Below are 22,688 nucleotides of genomic sequence, written 5' to 3' on the forward strand. Positions count from 1 at the left end.
ACAGCAAGTAACAACCTCGAGTAAGAAAAAATGGAAATTAAATAGTAACAAATAAAAAATGCAAATGAAATATGCAAAAAAAAGCAATTAAACGCGGGCACTTCCCTAATATTTCTTTTTTTTTATAGACTACCAAAGCATTCGAAGTATTCATAAATGAGAGGAAATACTTGCCTTCGTAAGAATATGCAAAATAATGCACCTCTTCTAACTGCAAATGAGCTGCAGCGACTACTGGGAACAGAGTCAACTCCGTCGCCGTGTTTGTGTTTTTTAACCTATGCATAAAGTGGCATTAAAGCGCATTTGCCCCAATTCGGCGCGCAACGGGTATGCAAATGAATTCCTGGCAGCGAACGGCCAATTGGCAAGGCGGCCATTAAACAGTTGGATTCATTTAACTCCACACCCAAGTACTTTAATACTAATGCGCTTTAGTTATACATACATATACAAAAAATTTATGTATAGCGGCCAGAAGTGGCAAGCTACTTGCCACTGCCACATGCCGCTGCGGCGCCCACTCGCCGTAATGGTCGAAAGCAGGCACCCAGGCAAGAACCTGTGCGCACAAATCGATAAAACTTTACTGAACAAAAAAACTATTATAGCAATGCATGTGAACTCAACACATGAACACTTTCAGAGCGGTATTACCAAAATCGGTAAAAAGCCACCCATACACACGTAGATATTTGTAAATAACCGCGCGACCTAAATTCAAGTTGCAACGTGCAGCCAATAAAATATATGTGGCAGCTGCAAAGCGACGCGAGCAAAAATAGTCGTAAAATGCGCAGCCACGAAGTGACGCCATGGCCCAGTGCCGTGCGCAGCGTGCTCACCTGTCACTAGCTACGCTCGCTGGCGGTTCTCTTCGCAGCTATTTTCCTTCGCCGACATTTTTTCTATGCCAATTTGGTTTGGCTTGCCTTTTGTGGTCACAAAATGTTGAAACATTTTAAGGTCAATTAAAAGTGGTTGGAATTGTTGCGGGTGAGCGACATACAGACAAAGGCAGCCAGAGTCGTGTAGAAGAAGTGCAACAACAGCAAATGTTAAGTTCACCGCATGCACCATTAAATAAAAGGACAGCATTTCGTGGCTTTTTGTAGCAACAACGGTGTATAGAAGAAGTAGTAAGTGCGCCATTCGGTTTATTAAATAATGGTAGCAGGGTTTGCGTTGACAGTTCGAGCGCAGCTAAGTTATAAATAATCTTATTATAATTAGAAATACAGAATATGAATTAAAAATAGTACTCAAATAATATTTATTACATGGGGCTTGTTTCAAAACTGGTGATGAAAGTCAAAAAAAATTACTAAACATTTTGCAATAACATTTATATACCTTATGTCCTTATTTATGGAAGTAGTTATAATCAGCTTTTCATAACTTCAACCCATAAATGGAACACAAAATGTGTGCTGGTATATAGTATTCAAATGTACTATAAGAATTTTTATAGATGGTATGTATTAAAAATTCTATGAAAATTGCACACAGCCTTACTTAAAAAGCTAAATATCTTGAGAAGTATCAATGATAGCGATTTTGGCCTTGAACATTTTTTATAGCAAATAAAATTTCCTACAAATTTGTTATGTATTTTTTTTCTATAGCTCCTGTCATTTACGAGATATATACAAAAAAATGCGAAATTCTTGGAAAAATCGGGTTTAGAGCCCCGTACTACCTCGCCAGTAACATACATATATGAGATGATATATAAGGGTGATTTTTTAAGAGCTTGATAACTTTTTTAAAAAAAAAAAACGCATAAAATTTGCAAAATCTCATCGGTTCTTTATTTGAAACGTTAGATTGGTTCATGACATTTACTTTTTGAAGATAATTTCATTTAAATGTTGACCGCGGCTGCGTCTTAGGTGGTCCATTCGGAAAGTCCAATTTTGGGCAACTTTTTCGAGCATTTCGGCCGGAATAGCCCGAATTTCTTCGGAAATGTTGTCTTCCAAAGCTGGAATAGTTGCTGGCTTATTTCTGTAGACTTTAGACTTGACGTAGCCCCACAAAAAATAGTCTAAAGGCGTTAAATCGCATGATCTTGGTGGCCAACTTACGGGTCCATTTCTTGAGATGAATTGTTGTCCGAAGTTTTCCCTCAAAATGGCCATAGAATCGCGAGCTGTGTGGCATGTAGCGCCATCTTGTTGAAACCACATGTCAACCAAGTTCAGTTCTTCCATTTTTGGCAACAAAAAGTTTGTTAGCATCGAACGATAGCGATCGCCATTCACCGTAACGTTGCGTCCAACAGCATCTTTGAAAAAATACGGTCCAATGATTCCACCAGCGTACAAACCACACCAAACAGTGCATTTTTCGGGATGCATGGGCAGTTCTTGAACGGCTTCTGGTTGCTCTTCACCCCAAATGCGGCAATTTTGCTTATTTACGTAGCATTCAACCAGAAATGAGCCTCATCGCTGAACAAAACACGCGCGCGAAACACATTTCGAACCGAACACTGATTTTGGTAATAAAATTCAATGATTTGCAAGCGTTGCTCGTTAGTAAGTCTATTCATGATGAAATGTCAAAGCATACTGAGCATCTTTCTCTTTGACACCATGTCTGAAATCCCACGTGATCTGTCAAATACTAATGCATGAAAATCCTAACCTCAAAAAAATCACCCGTTATATTGTGAAATCTGGGAAAAGGGAAATAATTGCTTTATTTAGAAAAGAAAACGATTGATATATATCTGTAATATTATGTTAGTAATCTCTTGTTGAAAAAACTTGAAATTTCAATGGTGACAACTTTAAAACCAGTCACGAGCAATGGTCACTTGTTGTGGCTACGAGTTGTGCTAGTTAAATGCTGTTCTAGCAAAAAAAAAGTATGTATAAAAGTAGTGATTGATTGTCGTACGTATGTATTGTCAGAATTACAAAAATATTAGAAACTGAGAAGTGTTAGTTGTTTACTTATTAAAAAGCTGGAACATTTATTGCTAGCAGAAAAATATCTATGAAATCAAAACCATACTATATAACAATAACCTAACTTTCACATATCTGATTTGATATTCATATTTTTTTATAGTAAGCCAATTAACAGTTTATCAAACAGCATATCATAAGTGAAGCTTTGATAATGCAGTCGTCGCAGGAAACAATAGAAAATTTTATGAAAAAATCAGTACCCGTGAAAACACAGCAATAACACTGGCGCTTGCTATTCTAGACTCTAATGGCAGCCAATAAAGAACAGCAAAATGTAAACAATCAAATGCAAACAAATAAACACTGGAAACAATTCAGCCTAATTATAGTTGTAATTTACTATTTACATGACTGAAAAGTGGAAGTATGTGTACGAGTAAATGTTTATTAGTATTTTAGTCGCGGCTAATGACTAGGCGAACGGCAAGTGGACTTGAACAAAAAGATCAAGCAACCGGTTAGCGTTGAACCAAATAAAATGGTCGCAACATACTTCTAGGCGTTAAAGCACCGAGTGCGGTGGTATGCAAGCGGTTGGGTGAAGCGCCGGTGTATGTTTGCCGGTAGCGGAGAATTGTTTCAAATTTTCCCACAATTACGCTGTTTCCACGTTTTTCCACAAGTCAGCGAGTTGCCATTGTCTTGTCAAGTATTTATTATTATTGCCGCAGTTAATGAGGAGCAATGTTTAGGAAAGTTGACTTAACTAATTAGAATAGAAATTAGAAAGAGTAGATAGATTGCTTTAGTTTTTCAGATACGAGTATTTTGTATCGTATTTTGTTGTTGTTGCACAATTAAAAATGGTTCAGTTTCAGGTATATAATTATTTTAGAGTAATAAAAGTGGTGTTTTTTTGTGGAAATTATGTAGTGACTTGAAAAATTACTTTAAGTGATTATATTTAATTATATTATATTAAGCCTCCTAGAGCTCAAAATATTTTTTAATACGATTGCCTTTTATTACGAATAAATTGGATAAAATAAACAAAATTACGTATATAATATTGATATCACATTAATGGGTTTCATTTTTGAAGAGGATTGCCGTCTAAAATTTTAGTTAGTTTAAAAAAGGCGTACGAGGTGTGTTCAAAAAGTATCGTGAATCGTAACTGACAGCTTTCTTCGATTGCAGGGGCGTGGTGCATCATGAGTTCTTGCCACAGGGAAGAACGGTCAATAAGGAATATTACCTGCAAGTTATACGCAATTTTTTGAAGTGCTTCGAAGATTGGAAAAACCGTTGGCACAAGTGTATAATATCTCATGGGGATTACTTTGAAGGGGACAAAATAGATATTCATAAATAAATAAATAATTTTTGAAAAAAAAAACACAAAAATTCGCGATACTTTTTGAACACACCTCGTATGTAATACCAACAAAAGGCAATGTAAGCACTTCTAGGATTGAACAATGCTAATAAAATTTTTCTTCGACCAGGGTTGGCATCACTTAAAAAAATTTTTATTTGAAAAAGTTCAATATAACAATATTTAAATATTTTTACTAGGGTATATTTTATTTGAAGCATTTTTTAAAATAAATTTTATGTTATGAGATCGATATTGATATGTAAGAGGGTTGCCATATAGTTGAATTTTTATTCTATAACATTTTTGAAAAATATTTTATGTTACTATATCGGACAATCGATCGAATTATGATGGAAATATAAATAATTTTTTAAATAAATTTTTAATAACGTTGGCAATTTTTTGAAAATGTGAACAATTTTTAAAATAAGTTTTATAAAAAAATATTGGTTTCCAAGAATCAAAAACCGAGCTCTGATCTAAAGTTATAGATATGGCATAGAACATTTTCGCAGTTAATTAATAATTTCTCAACCCATAATATTCCACTTAGTACACTAAAAAGTTTTTAATTTATTTTTTATTCACTTCATTACATTTTTTCCTTTCTTTCCTTCTGAAGTTTTAATATATTTAGTATGAATATGCTTTAATCAATTGTACGAGCTTCTTAATCGAAACAGTGAAGCAATTAGATATGTTCGAGTGGCGCAACTACTTGCCTAATTGTAAAATATTGATTGGCGCGCTCTGTGCAAGCTTAATTAAAACATTTATTTTTCAAAAATTCTACGAAACATGTATAGCGCATCCAGAGATTCTGTTTTTAATTGCATACTCGTTTATAACGGGTGATTTTTTTGAGGTTAGGATTTTCATACATTAGTATTTGACAGATCACGTGGGATTTCAGACATGGTGTCAAAGAGAAAGATGCTCAGTATGCTTTGACATTTCATCATGAATAGACTTACTAACGAGCAACGCTTGCAAATCATTGAATTTTATTACCAAAATCAGTGTTCGGTTCGAAATGTGTTTCGCGCTTTACGTCCGATTTATGGTCTACATAATCGACCAAGTGAGCAAACAATTAATGCGATTGTGACCAAGTTTCGCACTCAGTTTACTTTATTGGACATTAAACCAACCACACGAATGCGTACAGTGCGTACAGAAGAGAATATTGCGTCTGTTTCTGAGAGTGTGGCTGAAGACCGTGAAATGTCGATTCGTCGCCGTTCGCAGCAATTGGGTTTGTGTTATTCGACCACATGGAAGATTTTACGCAAAGATCTTGGTGTAAAACCGTATAAAATACAGCTCGTGCAAGAACTGAAGCCGAACGATCTGCCACAACGTCGAATTTTCAGTGAATGGGCCCTAGAAAAGTTGGCAGAAAATCCGCTTTTTTATCGACAAATTTTGTTCAGCGATGAGGCTCATTTCTGGTTGAATGGCTACGTAAATAAGCAAAATTGCCGCATTTGGGGTGAAGAGCAACCAGAAGCCGTTCAAGAACTGCCCATGCATCCCGAAAAATGCACTGTTTGGTGTGGTTTGTACGCTGGTGGAATCATTGGACCGTATTTTTTCAAAGATGCTGTTGGACGCAACGTTACGGTGAATGGCGATCGCTATCGTTCGATGCTAACAAACTTTTTGTTGCCAAAAATGGAAGAACTGAACTTGGTTGACATGTGGTTTCAACAAGATGGCGCTACATGCCACACAGCTCGCGATTCTATGGCCATTTTGAGGGAAAACTTCGGACAACAATTCATCTCAAGAAATGGACCCGTAAGTTGGCCACCAAGATCATGCGATTTAACGCCTTTAGACTATTTTTTGTGGGGCTACGTCAAGTCTAAAGTCTACAGAAATAAGCCAGCAACTATTCCAGCTTTGGAAGACAACATTTCCGAAGAAATTCGGGCTATTCCGGCCGAAATGCTCGAAAAAGTTGCCCAAAATTGGACTTTCCGAATGGACCACCTAAGACGCAGCCGCGGTCAACATTTAAATGAAATTATCTTCAAAAAGTAAATGTCATGAACCAATCTAACGTTTCAAATAAAGAACCGATGAGATTTTGCAAATTTTATGCGTTTTTTTTTAAAAAAGTTATCAAGCTCTTAAAAAATCACCCTTTATATAATAAATTGTATATCTTATTAACTATTTTGCTGCGTACAGACTTAAAAAATGATATAAAAATCACGCGGGCAGCTGTTGAAAGCGGCAAAAAATTAATGCTAAGGCAACGTTTGCTAAGTAGTCGCGATAAAATGAATATAATTTGTAAAAATATATGTTCTTCTCCCTGGGAACGGGTATAATTTATACAAAGCGTTATTGAGATTAGTCACGCGAAAATTGGGAGAATATAAAAGACTTAAGACACGAACTTGCCGTGTTTGAGTTGGAGGAATGAAGATGTTAACCCGAAGAAGTTCCGGTGAAGTGATTTGAATGAGTTCACAAGAAACGGAAATAGTTAAAGAAATGTGAGAAAATAATGATTTTCCATAGCTTTTTTTTATAATTTTACATACCTAAAGGAAGTCGATTAAAAATCCTTTCTGCTTGTGGTGCTCAATATTGATTAACCAAGTCAAATTTAAGTTTAATATGTTGAAAAAATTTTTAGTTTCTACGGTTTCATATTTTTAAACTTTTTATATATTATTATAAAAATTATAGTAAATTCATTTTTATATTATGTTATTGTTTTGTTTTTATACAAATACCGTCAATTTAATTTTCGTAGATAAGCAGTAGAGATAACGCTCTTCTTCTAACAAGTCTGGTCGGAAACACATCAAATATTTTGAAAAGATGATAGAATCAAGCAACTGAAAGCACTCAATGTGTGGCACAAAACAAAAATAAGAAAAATAAAGTACCTAAAAACGGAGAAACTGTTGCACAATGGTGCGTTCAGCCAGTTCCTTTTCAAGTACACACACAATAACACTTTCACATACGCTTATATATAGAGATATGAAAGAGATCAGCAGTAATGATACACAATGAATTTTAAGTGGCCGCTTATTACTTATAATGACGGAGTGACCGCCAAACCAACTACCTGGCTGCACTGAACGTGAAAAGCAGTCATTTCGAAAGCTGAAAGTGAGTGAAGGAGCAAATGAGAACAAACACAACAGAAACGAAAATACCAAAAAAAAAAGATAAATAAAAAATGAAAGTTTCACTTTTGAATGATTTCATGGAATTATTTTTACCGCCACCGACGCCACCGATGAGTAAGTTGCTAATTGTTCTTTATTATAGCTTACATATGGTTGGCTGTGTAGAGGTAAAGCTACAAATTATTATAAAAATTTTGTCAAAATTTGAAAAAAGAAAGCGTGAAATTTAATTTAAGGCTTCCGGATTTTGTTCCTTGTACTTTTATATTCAAAACTTTTGTCTACAAATTTTTACTTTGTCTTGGGACAACTGTGTTTAGAATTCAGCCCAGTTAACCCACCCTATCCACCAACTTCTACACTGAACATCTCCAAATAGAGAGATTAGCGTCTTCAAAATGATCTAAGTTGTATTTAAAACAAGTTTATTTAAGTGTAAAAGTAGGCACCATTAGTATAAACCATATGTCTAAGAAATATTTTGTGGGCGAAACCATAGCTAAGTGGCACAATTTAACGCCTAATAGAGACTACTTAAAGCATTTAACGATTGAAAAGGCGCCACAGTACAAATTTAAATTAATTTTGAATAAAATATATAACAAGAAATAAAACAATAACAAAACAAAGTAGAGTAGAAAAATACAAAAAAATCACAAAACTCAAAAACGTCAACTTATTGCTCATCTTCGCACAGCTTGCGCACGTAAGCACTTGACGCAGCCGTCGCTTGTGAACCAGCTAGTTTGTGGCGCAGAAAACAAGTTTGTAAATATAATTTGAACACCTAACGCTAATGTTGTACAACAACAATAACTAATTTGCGTTTTTGTTAAATTTTCTCAATTTAAATAAATTTGTTACCAGATAAAGTATTGCATATACGAAATTCTGAAGGCCAATACAAGTCATCATTAACATTAGTATACAAAAAACCAAAAAAATCTCCATTTTGTGATATCTATTTATCAATCTGGCCTCTTAAGGCGATTTTCGAATTAAGAAAAATCAATGGAAATCAAAAAAAAAGTTAAAATCAAAATCAGAAAATTATCAAGATATGCAAAATTCGCAAATGACGCGATTTTGATGAGCATTTTGGCAAGCACTATTAACATCCTCTGGCGATCGCATTGACTGAGTCTAGGAAATAAGCGACACAGTTGTGACGTGATGCGCGTGCTCTTTTGACGGCATTCAATTTAGTGACATTGTTTTTCAGTTCTCTGCTTGCTACTTCTATTTCGCGCTCATCTTTATTGAATTTATAATTATTTTATTTTCGTTTTATTATAAGGAGCTAATTAAATTCGGTTTTGTTTGCGAATTTTGGAATTAATAAATTCGTCATCAGCTGTTTGTCAGCTGAGCGGTATTATAATTGAATCCCACACGCATCTCTTTACGTAAAATCTTGACATTGTTTTCCAAAATTGTATGCTATTAAATGCAATAAATTATAATCTCAAAATTAAAAAAAAATGAAATGTTACATAGGTGCACGGCTTCGCTAGACCATTATTATCGACATCTTTTGTTGACTACATTTAGGGTTCTTCTATTTATATGTACATAATACTATTCATTTTTATATTCAAGAAATCAAATTGGTAATTGTTTTATAAAATATTCATATACATATAATCCCCAAAGTTTTCGGGATCCCGAAACTGTCTATTCAAAATCCCGAAATTCTGAAATTACCAGACTTTAATACAGAAAGCAAATTTAAATTCATTTTAAAACAATGATGCCTTTGAGTTATATTTAAATTCCTAATTCTTGCATTATGTGACCTATGTCTGATCCCGAAAATTTTCGGGATCCCGAAGCTATAATTTCAAATATTAAAGTATTTTAATAGAATATATGTAATTAAATCATTAAGCTTATTATTAAATTCATATGTAATGCCGAAAATTTTCGGGATTCCAAAACTGTCAAATCCCGAAATTTCGGGATTTTACTGAATAAATTAGTTCTTTAATATATTTTTTAATTATACACATTAAAGTAGTTTATACGAAACAATTTTGTGGTAAATAACAGAAATAATAAAATCTCATTTTCATTTTTAAACGTTTTGTAACGTAAAGTACTAGGATATATTTAGTTACGTAATCTTGCAGCAAAACTACTAAATAATTGATGTGGGTGCTATCTGAAAACGGTTGAGCATCCTAATTTGCATATTCTTCGCTCACTATTTACTAAGAACAGGAAATGATGAAATCCATAAAAGCGTCAAGAATCTAAATAAATATTCCTACACATGTTTTTGTTTACACATACAAGTATACATATACGCTTTTGCAAATTTTTTTCTACCGACAAAGTTTTACCAGCCGATAAACACATACGAATATATTCATATATTCTAATATTATTGGCAACATTAAAATTGAATATCTACTCACCAGTCAAGAAATATATAAGTGTAGTTGTAGCTGACTTAATTCATTTAATCAAAGACGCATGTGTTGTTGTAGTGAGTTTGATTGTTGTTTTTTGCACACTTGAACACTTTGGCAAACACTTATTTATTTATTTATATTATTTACGTATGCTATTGCATTCACATTTGTATGAAGGTATATTTGTACAACAGACATTCGCGACGGATGACAGGAGAGATGTTAATTATTTTATGAGATTTGCATATTTATTTTGATTAAACTTCACAAACGAGCTCTGCTTATGTTATATTAATTTATTTATACGTGTATACGTACGTACATATACATATTTTATTGTAATTATATTGAAGAGAAGCGCCTGCACTGAAAGAAATATAAAATATTTATAAATAAGAAAAAAATAAATTTAGTTTAAGGTAAGTTAATAGAAAATAAATCAAAAGTTTAGTCGCAAGAAAATGGTCTAGATGTCTAATAATACACACGCACATGCACATTTTGCTTGTTGAAACACACTGTTGCACTTTGATTCACATATGAAGCTATATATCCATTAGAATTCTCCTTTAAACATACATTTTCACCATCTCTTTTTTGTCAGTTTTCTTTTTAGTCACATTTATTTTACATTACATACTAACATGCGTGCATAAATCTACATATAAATAGAAATGTTACTTCTTTGGTAATACACTTGTCACGCACAGCAGGTTTTTTATATACACATTAATTATTTGAATACCTGTAAGTATTTTTATGCATATACATATATAGCCACATAGTCCCTTACATTAAAGGTACGTAAGGTAGTTAATAAAATAGATGATACTGAAGTGTTTGGCGCCTGTTGCTTGATAAAAGGTGCTCAAGAATTTCAGTTGTCACAGCAGAAAAGGGTTCATAATGGAATTTTGAGATATGATTTGTCTTTCTTCTTCTTTTTTGTTGTAATTTGAGTATTTTCGGCTATAGAGTTAGGAATTATTAATGGTGATAATAGGAACACCAATTTTGGGAGCGTAATTTCCATATTTTTTTTTCTATTTAAGTCAATATAATATGAAAATTGACCGATTTGAGAATACTCGATGTGTTTATAATGTTTCTTATCGTTTTGTATTGTGATTCTATGTAGTTTAATATAGATACATATATTCACCATATACTGAAATTTGATACTGTTTTATATAAATAAAGGAAAAAGTATTTGGTTTCTTAACTTCTTTTGCTATTTAAGTGTAAAGAAAGCAGCTTCGAAAAATCTTTAGAACTTTTGGATTATTTAAAGACATTTTGATATTGTTTCTTGTATCAAATACCAAAAATTAAAAACAAAATTATTTGTTTTCACTAATTCGACGTCTTATTGAATACTTATATAGCTAGTTAATATAGTTCAGTCCTCTTTATAAAAATCACCAAGTGGAACTGATAACACTAAGCCTGTATGCCATAATCAACGTTTTTTTATCTTTTCACTGAAATCTCGGATCTTAAAATAGCTTAGAAGCGAACTACCGATTACTATAATAAAATGGGATCTAGTTGATCTACCAAATAGACAAAATATCTTTACCATAATTTGAATAGGTAATCGGTTTACTTAAATTTGTAGAAATGTAGACTTCGAAATCATGGATTTCGTCAAAAATTTTCAGAATATCTTTACTAAAACCTATTTATGAAAGAATTGTTCCCATCATAAAGAACTATTAGAATATGTTGTTAAAGAATAGTTATTAAGTATTTATTCAATAGATATTTAAACAAGAGTTGCCTGGAAATTCAATAACGGAGTTCAGTTTTAGAATCTAATCTAAATCATCGTTTACGTTTTTTCCACGGAGAAGGTCAGAATCAGTACAGCAATGGAGGACCTGTTTGGTTAAGGGATCTCGGGGATCACGTGTAACTCGAAATATAATTAACCTTTATCATCGAAATATTTACTTTGTACTGTTAAAAAATGCAAAAAAATACACTAAGCACGACCGTAAAATGTTTTCACATTAATTCTCAAAACTTTGAGCTTTGGGTATTGAACAGCAGAAAGCACATTTGTACAAAACAAATCATAATAATTTTCACAAAAATATTTAGCAACCACAATTTGAAAAAACGAGTCGAGATAAGCGCCGCGTTTTGCGCGAAAATGGGTTTGGCTATTTGCACAGTTGTGTAACTTAATGCAACAACAGCCACAATATCTAACGAAAGCTTGTTATTGCTTAGGCACGAAGAAAAAAAATATATTTCACATTTATATTAACAAATTTCACTTTCCTCCAAGCAAGAGTGAAGACGAAAATCCAGATTTCCATGAAAATCAATATTTTCCACTTGTCCTGAAAATTGGAATCTCATTAATGTGTCACAGACCCACGCGATGTGGCCGTATCGAAATAAGCTATGAGAACGCCGAATATAACAAAATTTACAACATCCAAAAGAAATTCCACGAACTTGTTGACAGCGCTTGACGCGAGTATGAGAAATGAAGCAAAAGGCAACAAAACTAAAAACAAAAAAAAAAAACGAATAAAAATAAAATTGCAATAAAAATTGGCAAACTATTGACTGCAGTTAAGTAAAAGTTGTCTGGTAACTTCTGCAACAAATTGACAGCGCTGCAGCAGTGTTAAGTGGGGGGTGGTGGAGAGAGACGAGACAACAAAGATAGCTTTGCTGCGGCGTTGAGACAATGTAACTTTGCATTATTTATGGGGTTTGAAAATATGTACGTATGTATTTGGCAGCCTGTGGCAACGAAATCCGATAGCAACGCCTGGGCATCTGTGCAACCACAGCTGTTCTTGCTACGCTTTTTGCCACCGCATGAAGCTGGTTGTTGGTTAACGGCACAAAACCAGCATGAGCACCGGCGGCGCGGCAGCAAGCAAGTGGCAGTCGAAGGAATTGAGGTCAACTGTTTCGCCGCCAAATGGAAAAACGTCAGATAAACAATTGCGGCAGCCGGCAGCGCGGCAAAAATGGCGGTTGAGAGAAAAACATTGCAAATAGATGATAATACAGTGCAATGGTTGTGGTCCAGACAACAACAATATAAAATAAACAATAGCAAAGACTTGACTGCGTTTTCACAAGTTGGTCGGTGCAGACAAGATGAAGCAACCGTTGCACAGACTCAGCAACAATTTCAATAGTGATTTTGTTGTCTTTTTTTATTATTTCGGTTAGGCGCTGGTTTTGCACACTTCACGAATGCACGCATGTACCGTTAGAAAGCGCGTATGCACACTTTCCATAGCAAATACCATGCGTTGGCTGCCACAAGCCCACATCCAGTTAGAAAGCAAACGGAACGACGACATGCAGCGACCAGTGGCCATGACAGTGTCTCGACCACCATGCCGCATATGTCATTAGCGTGCGGCGTTTAGTTGGCTGTTGGCTCGTGCAAATTGTCTGCGCATGCGCGTTACTCTGGCGTTGCGTAGACGTGTTGTAGGTTTTGTCTGGTGTCTTGCTATTCTTTTTATTTGTTTTTGCGATTTTAGCAGGTTTTTGCTTTTCTGTCCGATTTTATTTGTTTATTGTTTTCTTGGTGGGCTTTCAAACACTGCGGTTGTGTTAGCAGCTACTTCATTAGTATAGTGCAACGGTTTTTTTTATTGGAATCTATTGATAAATGTGCAATTTATTCGGTTTATTTTCGTTGAGAGAAAGGCATTTGTACAGTGATTTTTTTATTTCTTGCAGTTTTAGTAAAGTGGGTCATTGCGGCGTGTAGCATCGGCATGCAGAAAGTGGCCATCTAGAGAGAAAAAATAAGTATTGTCATCACACAGGCAAAGAGAGTCACATAGAGGGCCTCATTCTATAGCCGTTTTTTTAAATGTTACACATAAAACTGAATAATATTTTCTTTTGGCATTAAAATAAATATTTTTGGCTTTTGTTTAAGGAGCTATATTTTCTGTAAAAATAAATTCATATACTGGAATGAAGGTTTTTGCCTAAATATTCACGCACAATGTTCGAAGTTTAAACCTGCTGTTTGCAATCAAGGCTTTACCAAACGCAACGGGTCGTGTGTATGCAGTTAGTGTACGTCCAAATGCATTTAATTCTCAACCGGCACCTTTTCACAACTGTGTTTTACATATTTTTATTAAAAGTGCTTGAAATATTTATATTTGCATATTAATCGTCCTTACGCACATTTTAGAATATTATTGTAGATCACTGTAATACTGCAAATGAGTTTCATGAAATTGTGGTAAAAAGAGCTAAGTGTCAGAATTAAAAAAACATGAAACGAATATGAAATCACCATTCTTTTATTTCACTCGTTTTTTTTTTTTTGGCCTGATTGAAATTAGAACACAATAAGTCGATTTATCGATTTAAGAAAGCAGACTTCAAGAGATTTCACTATTTTTAGAATTCATAGATTCTATATCTTAGAAAATAATTTCATAACCAATAATTTGTTTTCTTGAAATCAGTTTATAAGTTGATTTTATTGTTATTAATTTAAGTTTCTTATTTTACATTTGTTTCATGGTAAGCCCGACTTTTATAAAAGTTGATTTTGTTTTAATAAAATATTGAATTATTTTCAGTTTTTTTTATTTATAATTTTTTTTTTTGAAGTTAAGCCCGACTTTTATAACATTATTTATGCTGGAAATCGAAGAAGCATAATTAAAATGATTGATATCGCACAGACATGTATATATGTACATACATATATTTGCTTTCGCCAATATGCAATAACTCTTTTTTTTAACTCAATTTATTTTAAATAAAGGGTGATTTTTTAAGAGCTTGATAACTTTAAAAAAAAAAAAAACGCATAAAATTTGCAAAATCTCATCGGTTCTTTATTTGAAACGTTAGATTGGTTCATGACATTTACTTTTTGAAGATAATTTCATTTAAATGTTGGCCGCGGCTGCGTCTTAGGTGGTCCATTCGGAAAGTCCAATTTTGGGCAACTTTTTCGAGCATTTCGGCCGGAATAGCCCGAATTTCTTCGGAAATGTTGTCTTCCAAAGCTGGAATAGTTGCTGGCTTATTTCTGTAGACTTTAGACTTGACGTAGCCCCACAAAAAATAGTCTAAAGGCGTTAAATCGCATGATCTTGGTGGCCAACTTACGGGTCCATTTCTTGAGATGAATTGTTGTCCGAAGTTTTCCCTCAAAATGGCCATAGAATCGCGAGCTGTGTGGCATGTAGCGCCATCTTGTTGAAACCACATGTCAACCAAGTTCAGTTCTTCCATTTTTGGCAACAAAAAGTTTGTTAGCATCGAACGATAGCGATCGCCATTCACCGTAACGTTGCGTCCAACAGCATCTTTGAAAAAATACGGTCCAATGATTCCACCAGCGTACAAACCACACCAAACAGTGCATTTTTCGGGATGCATGGGCAGTTCTTGAACGGCTTCTGGTTGCTCTTCACCCCAAATGCGGCAATTTTGCTTATTTACGTAGCCATTCAACCAGAAATGAGCCTCATCGCTGAACAAAATTTGTCGATAAACACATTTCGAACCGAACACTGATTTTGGTAATAAAATTCAATGATTTGCAAGCGTTGCTCGTTAGTAAGTCTATTCATGATGAAATGTCAAAGCATACTGAGCATCTTTCTCTTTGACACCATGTCTGAAATCCCACGTGATCTGCCTCAAAAAAATCACCCGTTATAAGTTTTCCGTTTACCAAAAACTCCACTTTTTGTATTTAATAAGTAGAAATATTTGACATTTGCAGCAAAATATTCACTTTAGCTACTAACGAGAATTATTTAAAATTTTATTTCTTTTGGAGTAAAAAAAAATTAAAATTGGTAAAACGAAGATTTTTTATTTTTAATTCTGAATTGGTATGCACATATTGAAACCCATTTGTTGAAATTCACTTCCACATAATTCTATAAGTATGGAAATATTCTGAATAATAACACTTTTGCCCAGTTTACACTCCGATCATATTTTTTTTTGAATTCCACTAAAGTTTTTTTTATTTCATTGATTATAATTTAATTATATTATCTACCTATCGATTAGGAATTTATGTTCAAATCATTACGAAAATATTTAAAAAATATTTTTCAGAATCACAAAACCTTTTGTGGGCACCAGAAGTCGTAAGTTTGGATCAAACCATTATTTAATTTATATTTTATAATTGTTTTTGTATTTTTTTGGTGCTCATAACGAAAATTGGTTAGTCAATATTTTTATAAATGCAAAACGCAATTTTTTGTGTAGTTTTATTTTAATATTTTGTAATTTTTTTATTCATATATTCAAAATTTTTTGTATGTTATAACACAAGTTTTTTTATTTTTTATTTTCTTTTAATTTTATTAATTTTTATTATATTTTTTATTTATAGTTTTTTTGCAAATATATTTAATTTTTAATTTCTTTTAACTTCATTAATTTATTTTTTTTACTCAAAGTTATTGGGGTACAGCACTAATTTTTTTTGTTTGAGAAAATCATTTTAAGTATAAGACACATAAAAATAATTCATATTTACTTAGAAGTTAAAATTATAGTTTTTACAAAATTTGTATTAACTTCATTTTTTTTATATAATATTGTGAATGTTTTAACTGAACTATCGTTGGAAATTTTTTATTTAAGTAGAATTTCTTCTATTTGGTTTATAGAAATACTTTAAATAATCACACATTATAAAAACACCCAAATTACGTGGTTTTATCGTAAAATAATTATTCTTTGCATATATCCGAAATTGTCGTTTTTGCATAATTTGTAATCACTTTATACTTTTATATTCATAAAGCTCTGTATTGTATATCATATCTTTGAAACGGTTATATTTCTAACACCTTTGAAAAACAACAGTATTTAGTATTTTTAAACACTACTCAATCTGGAGATACGCTGTTATAGTATCTGCGTTGAGTTTGCATATTTCTAAAGGCTAAGCATTCTTACAATACACACACGTTTTAGACATTAAAAGTGAACAGTTATATGAATGGTAATGAGTTGACCAATCATAGAGACAAGTCGACACGTAAATCTTTTTTGTTTTTTATTTTGTAAAACAGTTTTATTTTGATTTTATATTTCTTAAAAAAAATTTATTTTATATCACAAAACACATTTCTCGATCATTTCTTTATTAATAAGGTAAAAAAACAAAATTTTAGTTTTTTCCATCAATTTCGACACTTTAAATTACTTCACTAATTTTTAATTTATGCTTGAACTTAAAAAATGATTTTCGCCGTAACTGTTTTTTTGTTATATTATAAACATATAATTCTTTTGTACCCTCTGATCTCATACTTTAAATGTGAAACTCTCTCCGCGGATTAAAATTTTTGTGCATATGTTGTTTTTTTATGTATTATTTTTTATTCTTGTCATCACTTTTTATATTCTCACACAATTGCTTTGAACCCTTTTCACTTTTGTTCGCAAACGAAAATTGTCACGAGCAAGTTGACAATTATTTCCAAAACACTACTCAGATTACCAAGTGCTTTAATCCTATTACTTTTCGCACCAACAAACACATGCACACCCACACAAGCACAACACACATTAATTTGCTTAAGAATAGGCATATTTTACGGCCCGCCAACTAAGCTAAAGCGACATATTTCCATTCAATTGAATTCACCTGTTGAACAAAACACAAAACTCAGCTGTAGCAGCGGCAGCAGCAACAACAACAGCAGCCGAACCGAAAAGGCTCAGATTGCAAGTTAGCAGCAATAACGGCAACAACACAAAAAAACAAAAAAAAAATGTACAAACGCGAATGCACTGGCGAATTTAGAGCAGCAAGAGAACTAGCAACGAACGAGCGAATTACATACTCCGAGCGCAGAGCGCGCCAGTCAGTAGGCGCAGGTAAACCGAGCTGTGTTCAATCAGCGAACAACAACAATAATAAAGGCAACAACGACGATAGTCCAAAACACCTACCAACTAGGCGGACGCGTTGAAGTTGGGGCGCAAAACTTGTTTTCACTTCACTGCTGCAGACCTGACTCAAGCGAACAGACAGGCGAGCAAATACACAAACAACACTAAGCTCAAGCGAGTAACGTAGGCTCCGGATAAACACGACACGACGACAAAGCTGCGAGTGTATGTAAGTACAATCCTCACTGAGTTCCCTCAATGTGTTTGTTTTTGTTTTCAGTTTAATACACGGCGTTTACACGGTAGGCAGCACTCGCGATTCACGTTGACTGGACACAGCAAAAGTTCGTTCAACACTGAATCGTGTCGACACCGAGAGACAAGTGCAGACCGAGCTGGCGTACATACAACACCTGAAAAGTCGGCGGAATGTAATGGCATTGGAATAATGGCAAACAGCACATACGAAAGGTAACTTGCATAGATGAGGAACTGGTTATGCGAATGTTTGACACAGCGGTGTGCACAGGTGAGTAGAGGATGATACAGAGAAGATTATGTTCTCTTGTTGACTAGTCTGTTGTGTCGTTTGTTGCGTTTGATGTTGGTAGGTTCGCTGGCTAGTTGGATAGTTGGCTTTTTGGCCAACTGGTTCGATTGTTGGCTGGTCGATTATTTGATTTGTCTTGGATTAAAAGGTGCACCGCCGGTGATCAGTTGCTCTCACTGTTAATTTGTGAGGCAAATAGAAAATATTGTTGCGAGTGCATGAGTTGTGAATGCTAGTTGTAAGTTAACAGCGGAATGATAATAGGAAGCGACAACAGTAGAGAATGGTAACTAAATCTTCTACCATTTTCTGATTATATGCTAGTTGTACGTTAACATTCCTCTGTTATGTTAAATGCTAACATGAAGCGACAATAGTAGAGACTTTTTTAACATCTTCGGAATACAGCGTGTTAACACAAAATTAACATATTCTGGTTAATGCAGAGAATGTTATTCGTTAACATTCTCTATTGTAAATGTTATTCTTTAACATTATCTGTTATAGAATGCTGCTGTTGGTAACAGCTCGCTGGTCTTATTGCGGAATGTAAATTAACTAAGCTGTGATATCAGAAAATGTTAATGAATAAATACGTAATAAATGATTTTTTGATCCGGCAAATAATTTCAGATTATGAACTCTTTTTTGACTCACATTTTTATTGAAACACCATCTTCCGAAATTATACCGCAAACTATAAAATATTTTTATCGAATCCCTGTCCCAATGTCAATTTTTGATTGCAGGTCATGATGTCGATAATACCTTCTACACAGAACTTTGCTTTAGGTTTCATCTATGGAGAAGGCCGGAATCACTGAAGGATTGAGAACCTTGTTTTAGTGATGCCAGAGATCGCTTGTAATACGAAAAATCTATAATTTTTTCTTTTAAAAAATTTTTCTACCTATACCATTAAAATTTCTAAAACAATGTATACAAGGATAGTAGTAGTTTTGCTTTTTTAAATTTGGAAACCTAGTAAAATATTTTTTACTAACAGAAACGTTTTTAAAAGTAGAAAAATTTCTTTCTAGAAATGTTTAATAATATGAAAACAATTTTTGTAAAAATTACTAAAAATAAATAAAATATAATAAAAGAATTTTTAAAATGTAAAAAAGTAAATTAAAACACCGCCAAGCGATATTTAATATTTGCTCATATATTTGTATTCGTATTTTCTCTATAATTTTAATATGTTAAATAAATTTGAAAAACATTATAAATATTTTAGAATTTTTATCCAGTAGAAAGATGTACATAGTGCTATATTAATATCTAAGTTATCCAAAGCTATTACATTATTAATATAACTTTTACATAAACTAACTATAGGTATAAATACTGCATACATACTAATGCTGCTGAGCCGTCTAAACCGTTAAGCATATAAAATTGTCTAAAACCTAATTTTGTATTTGCGTTATCTAGTTCTTAGTATTTAAATCCAATATACCGTTACCGAAAAATGGACAAATTTCGGGATTTTCACTGCAGCGGTGGTAACAGTTGCAGTACAAGCCCGGCTTACAATCGCTGCTGTCGCTATATTCGTGGCAAACTTCACCCACGCCCTTCCGACATAACGTACGTGGAAGACAGAACTCAGGGTTAAAGTTTATAGTGAAGCTGCCTATGAAAAGATTAATCAAATTAAACTTAAGTGCTGTAGGCTTTAAAAACTTTATACAAAAAAGCTAACTTACCATGTTTGCAACTTTCTGGATACACGCTGTTTGGGCCGCAATTAATGGATGGACCAAATGATTTTCTTTCAAAGTAAAAGTTAAGAAAATAAATTATTATTCATGTAATAGAAAATAATTTGTAATAACTGTATTATATACGAACAGTGCTTGTGTTCCATTTGTTCGCAAAACCACCACCATAATTAATGTTAAGCTTAGCTTGGTGAACCAACCGATATGTGTTCGTGCACTTTGATAAGACGCCATTTTCATTATTTTTTCTACCCAATACAACTTTGCTCCTTTCGTTTGAATAACTCTACGCTTTGCTTTAGCTCATTGGCTGTTAATGCTTTCGATGATTTTTGCTGCATCCTTTTATAGTTCTCTCAAGTTGATTTCACTCAAATCCTTTTCTAATAATTTATGCAATATTCTAATTAATTATTCAAAATATTGAATATGATTAAATCAGCCTTGAATTTCAATCACTAACGGCATCTGCCGGCCATACTTTCATTGCCATCATTTTACCCTTGACCGCCACTTATTGCGCAATGAATTGTAATACGTGGATTTCATGCGTAAGCAATGCACAAGTGCTTGCTGTAGGTCAATGTGGTTATTATATTAATAGAGTTAGGTTAATAGGTTATTTATATAGATTAACCATTAGTTGACATCATTGTTACACAATTTAACTGGAGCTAGTGTTTTAAGCTTTGTTAAGATATCTGATGTTGGTTGACCAGCCACACATTTACCAATACCAAAACTAATTTAATTCGGTTTAATTATCTTAACCAATACCAATTGTAGTCTTAATACCTATATCAACATTATTTTAATCCCGATATGAATACCAGTATCATTATCAACATCAATACCGATACAACTACCTATACCAATACCAATAGCAATGTCAATACCAATATCAATACCAATACCAATATAAATTCCAATACCAATACCAATACCAATACCAATAGCAATGTCAATACCAATACCAATACCAATACAAATACCAATACCAATATCAAAACCAATACTAATATCAATACCAATACAAATACAAAAACCAATACTGATATCAATACCAACATCAATACCAATACCAATACAAATACAAATACAAATACAATACCAATATCAATATCAATACCAATACAAATACAAATACAAACACCTATACCAATATCAATACCAATATCAATACCAATACCAATATCAATACCAATATCAATACTAATACCAATACCAATATCAATACCAATATCAGTATCAATATCAATACCAATACCAATATCGATACCAATATTTATACCAATACTAATACCATTACCAATACTAATATCAATAACAAAATATCTAGAACAATGCCAAGAATAGTTTCAATCCTGATATGATTACCATCACTAATACCAATACCAATATTAATTTCAATATCTATGCCAAAGAAATGGTATTATCGCCTAATTTAATTATACAAAATTTTCATAAGGAATATATTCAAACTACAATCTTAAAATAATTCCTCCCACCATTGCTATGACAGATAACCGCAGTTGACCATTGATAACTTCATTTTACGCCTACGCGGCTTTGACTGTATAATTAATTAAGTATTTTTTTATCTGTAATACATTTTAATTAATTCAGATTTGACCACAAAGCCAGAGAGTTAAGACCAATGTCGAGCTATAAAAGGATATTCAAACTCAAAGGAAAATTATCAAACGCTGCTCAAGTCTTGAGGCAGCTACATCAAGTGCTGCTTTTTCAACTAATAGGCCAGTATTAAAGACTTGTAATGTATTCAAAGAACAACATGCAGTCATATGTGCACTGGATAACTAAGTTAACTTGGCTGCTGGTAGTCATCTTGATTTCTTTGCAACGTTCCACACAAGGAATGTAAGTATACATAATTATTTCATTTATTGGTGACACTATTTTACAAAAGCTTATTTAATTTATAATTTGTAGCCCTTCTTTTTCATCCAATGATTGTGAGCCCGGAAATTCAGTGGATCCCAGAGAGTGTGAGCATGGTGAGTTCGCAATCTGTATTTTCTTACTTCCTTAATCAAATACATAATTGTAAATTTCTAACCACTCTAGGTGCTTTCAACTTGAATATGAATCGTACAGATTGCGAACCTCGCTTGGTTTGTTACAGAAATATAGGTGAGCCTTGCCATGAGCTTGGCGCTAGCAGCAATTGCTTACCACCACTGGTTTGTAATTGCTTTAAGTGTAGGGAAGTGCTGAGTGACTTATGCCACAAAAAAATGCCGCCGATATTGAATATGTCAAAGCGTACGAAACCAGTTTACTCGGAGTCTAGCTATTAAGATTGGATGACGGAACATTAAAAAAAAATTTAAAAGGACAAAGATTAAAGGGAGATACAAAGGACTCACGCCTTGATAAAGAATTATGAAATATCGAAAGAAATGTAAATAACATGCTAAAGTGCGTCAAAAATTTGTATTCTCCATTATGAGTGATATTAACCTTCAGTATTGATATAGTGTTAAGTGTAAGGTATGCTCTGAGCCGTTAGTAAGCTTAAACATGTTCAAAACATAATTCTTGTTAATAAAAGTGCAAGCAAATTTACAAAAATATTAACGTTTTCTTGTTTAAAAAAAATTGTGGGGAACATGTGGCAAAGAAAGAAACT

General features: G+C 33.2%; 3 protein-coding genes across 9 annotated transcripts in view; 1 reads left to right on the forward strand and 2 right to left on the reverse strand.

Moving 5' to 3' along the window:
- LOC105230472 (cadherin-99C) overlaps positions 1-22,688 on the reverse strand; it is a 575,298-nt gene that overhangs the window by 108,020 nt on the left and 444,590 nt on the right. Inside the window, exons 1-2 of one of the 7 annotated variants that reach the window (XM_049448684.1) lie at positions 17,511-18,144; positions 9,872-10,234 (exon numbers count right to left, since the gene is read on the reverse strand). The exons of the other annotated variants lie outside the window; for them this stretch is intronic. The gene's annotated coding sequence lies outside the window, so the exon portion shown is untranslated. Of the gene's footprint in view, positions 1-9,871; positions 10,235-17,510; positions 18,145-22,688 lie in introns of those variants that run through there. 7 annotated transcript variants of the gene reach the window in all.
- LOC125776495 (uncharacterized) lies at positions 19,461-20,352 on the reverse strand. The gene is made up of 3 exons (XM_049448759.1): positions 20,166-20,352; positions 20,021-20,085; positions 19,461-19,947 (listed from the first exon to the last, which is right to left on the reverse strand). The coding sequence occupies exons 1-3, from the start codon at positions 20,273-20,275 to the stop codon at positions 19,742-19,744; spliced, it is 381 nt and encodes a 126-aa protein (XP_049304716.1). The 5' UTR covers positions 20,276-20,352; the 3' UTR covers positions 19,461-19,741.
- On the forward strand, positions 21,691-22,378 carry LOC125776496 (uncharacterized). Its single transcript, XM_049448762.1, has 3 exons — positions 21,691-21,916; positions 21,989-22,053; positions 22,124-22,378. Exons 1-3 carry the CDS (start codon positions 21,813-21,815, stop codon positions 22,354-22,356), a joined length of 402 nt encoding a protein of 133 aa, XP_049304719.1. The 5' UTR covers positions 21,691-21,812; the 3' UTR covers positions 22,357-22,378.

This window comes from Bactrocera dorsalis, chromosome 2, assembly GCF_023373825.1.
Source record: "Bactrocera dorsalis isolate Fly_Bdor chromosome 2, ASM2337382v1, whole genome shotgun sequence".
Taxonomy (NCBI): Eukaryota; Metazoa; Arthropoda; class Insecta; order Diptera; family Tephritidae; genus Bactrocera; species Bactrocera dorsalis.